Source organism: Sinocyclocheilus rhinocerous, unplaced genomic scaffold (assembly GCF_001515625.1).
Source record: "Sinocyclocheilus rhinocerous isolate Xijiao unplaced genomic scaffold, SAMN03320098_v1.1 scaffold27251, whole genome shotgun sequence".
NCBI classification, from domain to species: Eukaryota; Metazoa; Chordata; class Actinopteri; order Cypriniformes; family Cyprinidae; genus Sinocyclocheilus; species Sinocyclocheilus rhinocerous.
The window spans coordinates 1-5,090 of record NW_015656998.1 but is presented as its reverse complement, the minus strand read 5'-3'; the positions used below and the strand labels follow the sequence as shown (position 1 = coordinate 5,090).

The window sequence follows — 5,090 nt, the reverse complement described above, 5'->3', positions numbered from 1 at the left end:
GTGATAATTGAACAAGAGCAAGAAAGTACCTTTAGCTGGGATTCAAACCCAGGCTGTCTGAAGTGCAGTTGTGCTTCACATCAATGTGCTGCCCACAAGGCTATGGCTCTGACAGAGATTACTGTACACTCAGGATACTAAGGGGTGATTCTCTTATATGTCTCAATGAGATAATCAGCTTTGTCTTAAGATGTCTTCAATTTTATTTGAGGAGAAACGTTAAACTTTTACCAATATTGTAAATACTAGAGTGCTCAAATGAAATCAAGAGCACCCTCAGTTAAAGCTGTAATAATGGCATTTCATTGCAAATTTGGCAAACGGTTATGGTTTGCGCACTGGAGATCATGTTTGTGCTGCATTGAGCAAGGTAGTCAACCACAGACAAATCTGTTGATTTCTTGAACAGACAGTCAGAGGCGTTTAAGTTAGAATCCACTCACCGCTCAAATCGCCGCAGTTTTTGTTCAGGTGTTGTGTTCAGCACGAATCATCTCATTACAACAAAGTGTTGACGCGATGTAAATAAGAGATTCATCATGCAGCATTGAGTACTTCATTGATTATAATGTAACTTTGTGAGGTCGCGATGAATTAAGATGAGTAATTATAAGAGAGCGCTCTTTGTGCCATAGCAATGGACGGCACTTAAAAAATTAATTAATAGATTGAAATTAAAACTTTCTTTTTAACTACTACTTTTTTACAATATTAATGTTTTTTTGTATTTCTGATCAAATAAATGCAGCCCTGGTGAGCATAAGAGACTTCTTTCAGAAACAATATGTAGCATACACTGTACGTTGAACACACAGCTACTTTTGAATGGCCATCAATGGAAGCAGATGGTTAGTTACGACATTTACCAGCAGGTCTAATGGAGTCGTTTTGACCAGCCAAACCTTGACACACACACACACACACACACACACCTGTGCTTTCCCATATGATCTTATGCAGTAACTTTTCCTTCAACAACCTTGCAATTCAGCAATCGGGACAAACAGCATTTGATAAGAGCGCAGACCAGCACAAACAACACTCTGCAGCTGAACTCTTTTAATTAGACGGCGCAGAAGCTGCGGTATTTACCAGGATTGATGAGTCAGTTGCATGTTGTCTGGCTTTGACAGGCAGTCCACGAGCATGATGCCTGTTGAAATACATTTAGGAATATATAAGTGTGTGTGTGTGTGTGTGTGTGTGTGTGTGCATATATTGTCATATAAGAAATTACATTATTTATAGAATAAGAAAAATAAAAAAAAACTGAACAAAAGTTGTTGGGTGAATTAGCAGTGCTTGCTGGGGTTATTTTCTGTGTTAACTGTCCCTCCTCAAAGACCCGCCCTCCTTAGTTACTGTTGCTATGTCTGACAAGCCATGCTGCTCTCACACTACACATCATGTTCTCACACAGTGAAAAGTACATCGCAGAGCAAAGAGGAAACTGACAACACGTCGACAGACAAGACAGGTTACTTCTGATATGAAGCGGAACTTTCAAATTTGGTAATTTTTTAAGAAATGTAAACAATAAATACCCTTTTGTGGCTCTTTAATGTGTTGTGACAGATCGCTGTATTGCCTCAGTTCAAGCAGCACATTAAATAAACATTAATGAACATCAGAAGGTATTTCACTTCAACTGCGGAAAGATGCCAATACACACAATTTTTCATGTTTAAGTCCACCGAAGTGAATCTACTCTCCTGTCTGATTTGTCTGTCAGACACCGTGGCAGATTCTGCATTATTATTGGTCAAATCGCCTGTCAATCAAGCTCTCTGTGAGGGTCAATCGGCAGCATTGCAAAACTGCTGTTGTTTACAGAAACTGTAAATAATCCAGAATATTGCTTGAACATTAAAGTCACACTTTCTCCATCATATCAGCCCTGCGAGAAGAGCTGCATTGTGGGAAGTGTAGTCTGTGTGTTTAGCTGAAGCCTCACAGCTCTTCCTGTGGCCGTGGTTGAACTTCCTGTTTGGTAAGTAACTGCTGCGGACATCTGATGTTTAACTGAAGCAAAAAGGCCTTCTAGTAATATTTTCATAAAACTAACCGTTAGTATTAGCATCTCAATGGCAGCTGCTTTTAGGAGCCTCCATTATGTGTTGCTTGCAAGGATTTCTCTGAATATACAGCTACTCTTGAATGGTCATCAATGGAGAAAGATACTCTTTAGCAGCAGATTGGTGCAGTTCCAGCATCTACCAGCAGGAGTGAACAGATGAAACTAACCAGACAAACCTTGAGCCAAACATCTAACAAGAAAATGCTACATACAGCACACATTAACAGACATACAACAACATAAAGAGAAACATGCACTTGCAATCAAAAAAACATCATATTATATTATATATTAGGATATTATATTAGTTGAAATGAACTCATTTGTGGTGTTGATGGAGTACTTGGGTCTGTAGGAACACATATGGCACAAGTTTAGGAAGCACAGCTATAAACTACAGTTGTTTCTGTGTCTGTGTCCTCTGGATTACAGTCACGTCCAGCGTCTTTGATCTACAGTCATAGAAAATAATAAATAGTTAGTTAACAGACAAAATAACTCAACCAGAGTGAATCTGTTTAATATTATATGATCATTCACACACCAGCTGCTGGAGTTTCAACGTCAAAATACTGAAAAATACTGCAGTCACAGTCTTTTTTAATGCAGTTACTGCTGTCCATTAAATGATAATACACATCAGTTTCTTTATACTCACCTGTTCATATAACACTGGATTAAACTCTATGATGGAGGACGACAGCAGACCTGTGCAAGAGATCAGTGTTAGTCTTTCTGCGATTAATGCTGTAAAACTCTATAATTTAATCTAGTTACTCGTACATGTCATCCCAAACCCAACCAAATGCAATCTTCAGGGTTTTGTTTTTGCTCTAAATGCTGAAACCTCAGAGAAAAGGACTTATTTCATGTAAATTATTACCTTTAGTCTTCTTTCTCTTCCGCACAGCCACTATAATCAATGGAAGACCAATCAGGAGTAAAACCAAAGCCTCCGCAGTGACGATAATCACAACTGAACCTGAAACATACAGGAGGAAAACGCTGTCTGAATGCGCTAAATGACAGACATCATCCAGACATAATGCATATTAAAGGAAAATAAAGAGAGAAAGAGAACGATGAACTGACCTGCTGAGGAGTTGTGTTGATCTGTGATTGTTTCTTTTCTTTCTGTGATTGTGATGCTGCTGGATTGTGGATTTGGTTCTGTTTTGCTGAAATATGACAGTGTTGCTGTAAAAGGGCTGGTGGTTGAAACCTCAGGGGTCTTATTAACTGATGGATGACAGGAAAGTTCAACTTGATCTCAGTTAATATATTAGCTCACTGAATATGAATTATATTGTGTATATAATTATAGATTATGCAGTGAATTGACTTCTATATAATAACATTAGCTACATCTGCTGACCCTTTCTATGTACATTTCTATACTACAATAGGTCCATTTGCAGAAGTCACATTAATCACATTACCCTGTTTAACCAGCAACACAATCTCTGAATAGTCATCAGTTAAAGTCCTGTCCACTCCACACCAGTATTGTCCTTCATCCTCTGTTCTCAGATCAGTGATGGTGACGGTGAAAACTCTGGCCGTCGTGTCGTCACTCAGAGAGAATCTCTGGTCTTCAGCTGGAGATCCTGATTTAACCATGATGTTTCTCTGTCCAAAGATACACTCGCCTTTACACAGATACTTTGGATTTGATTCATATCCAGATTCATATGTGCATCTGATGTCTGCTCTCTCTCCTCTGTGTCCTATGACTGTAACTGAAGCACCTGCAACACCTGAAAACAGAAACATCATTATAAAGAGCTGTTATGTGTGAGCAAGAGATATTATCAGACCAGAAGAATAACTGACACATATGAGACTGATAATCATGCAGTAACAGAGTAAAAACAATAAAAACACATCAACTTTTGTACAAAAGCCCTGAGAGTCTTAAACTCACCTGTACAGATGCTGGAAAAGAGGAAGAGAACGTCCCACATGCTAAGATTTTACACACGTTTTGCTTAAATACAAGACAAAAGCTCAAGCGTTATGGTATTTCTCTTCCGTACTGAGTGAAAAAGCATGCTGTGTCTGCAACTATATCAAACATGTCCTTCCCCTTTCCGTATCTCTGACCACATCAGCTCTTCAGGACATCTTCAGAGAGCACATCTGTAACGTTTGACTGTGTTTGCATAGTCACACATCAGCCGAGGAACAATATTTCCCTCGTGTGCACCAGTAAACTCAATCATCCGTGCCGTCAAATATTTATATATTTATAATATTTAAACCTGCATGTACGGAGTGTAATATTTTCGATCTCTTTTGCTCAACGCTGGAGTGTTAATAGGCCTGCTGCTTTACACCAGTGAGAAAACGTATTCCTCGCTGCCAAAAGAAAAGTCTTGAGACTGTAACACTTCTGTGTGGCCTTTAATGCTGAAGCTTCATTTTCTTCAATGCGATTAAACACAACAGAAGCTAATTCCTCTCCACACTGACCTCTGATGGACAGCATATGAATTGAGCCAAAGCAACATGTTACACTTCCACACATCTCTACAGCATCACTGAGGCTCCAGAAAACAATAAGATAATGGCAAAGTCCTACTAAGACTTCATCATGACTGGTAATAATGGTGACTTAAGGGCATTCCAATTCTCAGTTAAAGCTCATTTGTCAGATCAACACTGTTCTTTCCATAACAGACTATGAAAGACTCACTGACCTGGATTTTGACATCTCTATTCATGTAGGTGTGTAATTGTGTTCTAGAAAAAAACTGTTGATATAAATGTATTTATTGCTTAGCATCTTCATACATCTTACAACACATTAAAAGTCATTTGTCAAACCTAACCTGTTATTACTAAGTGATTGAGGTTTTGCTGCTTAGCAAGAGCCCACTAGCACCTGAGGGTACTTGTTCAAAGAATAAACAACAATTTCTTTTCTTCCATGTCAGTCCTCGACACGCGTTCATGACAGTACCACGACGCATGCGTGTGCATTCCTCTGCTTGAAAACAAGCCGCACCGACAC

At 38.9% G+C, this 5,090-nt stretch overlaps 1 protein-coding gene and 1 long non-coding RNA gene across 2 annotated transcripts; both read right to left on the bottom strand.

The window, feature by feature from the left end:
• Window positions 1-2,412: 2,412 nt before the first annotated feature.
• On the bottom strand, window positions 2,413-3,034 carry LOC107720840 (uncharacterized). Its single transcript, XR_001637650.1, has 3 exons — window positions 2,961-3,034; window positions 2,736-2,785; window positions 2,413-2,529 (listed from the first exon to the last, which is right to left on the bottom strand). It is a non-coding gene; the product is annotated as an uncharacterized LOC107720840 (long non-coding RNA).
• Window positions 3,035-3,036: 2 nt separating this feature from the next.
• Window positions 3,037-4,059, bottom strand: LOC107720839 (CMRF35-like molecule 8; the record flags this gene model as incomplete). The annotated part of the gene is made up of 4 exons (XM_016528675.1): window positions 4,002-4,059; window positions 3,517-3,834; window positions 3,170-3,274; window positions 3,037-3,059 (listed from the first exon to the last, which is right to left on the bottom strand). Coding segments are annotated over exons 1-4 (486 nt in total), but the record flags the coding sequence as incomplete, so codon positions are not given.
• Window positions 4,060-5,090: the final 1,031 nt, after the last annotated feature.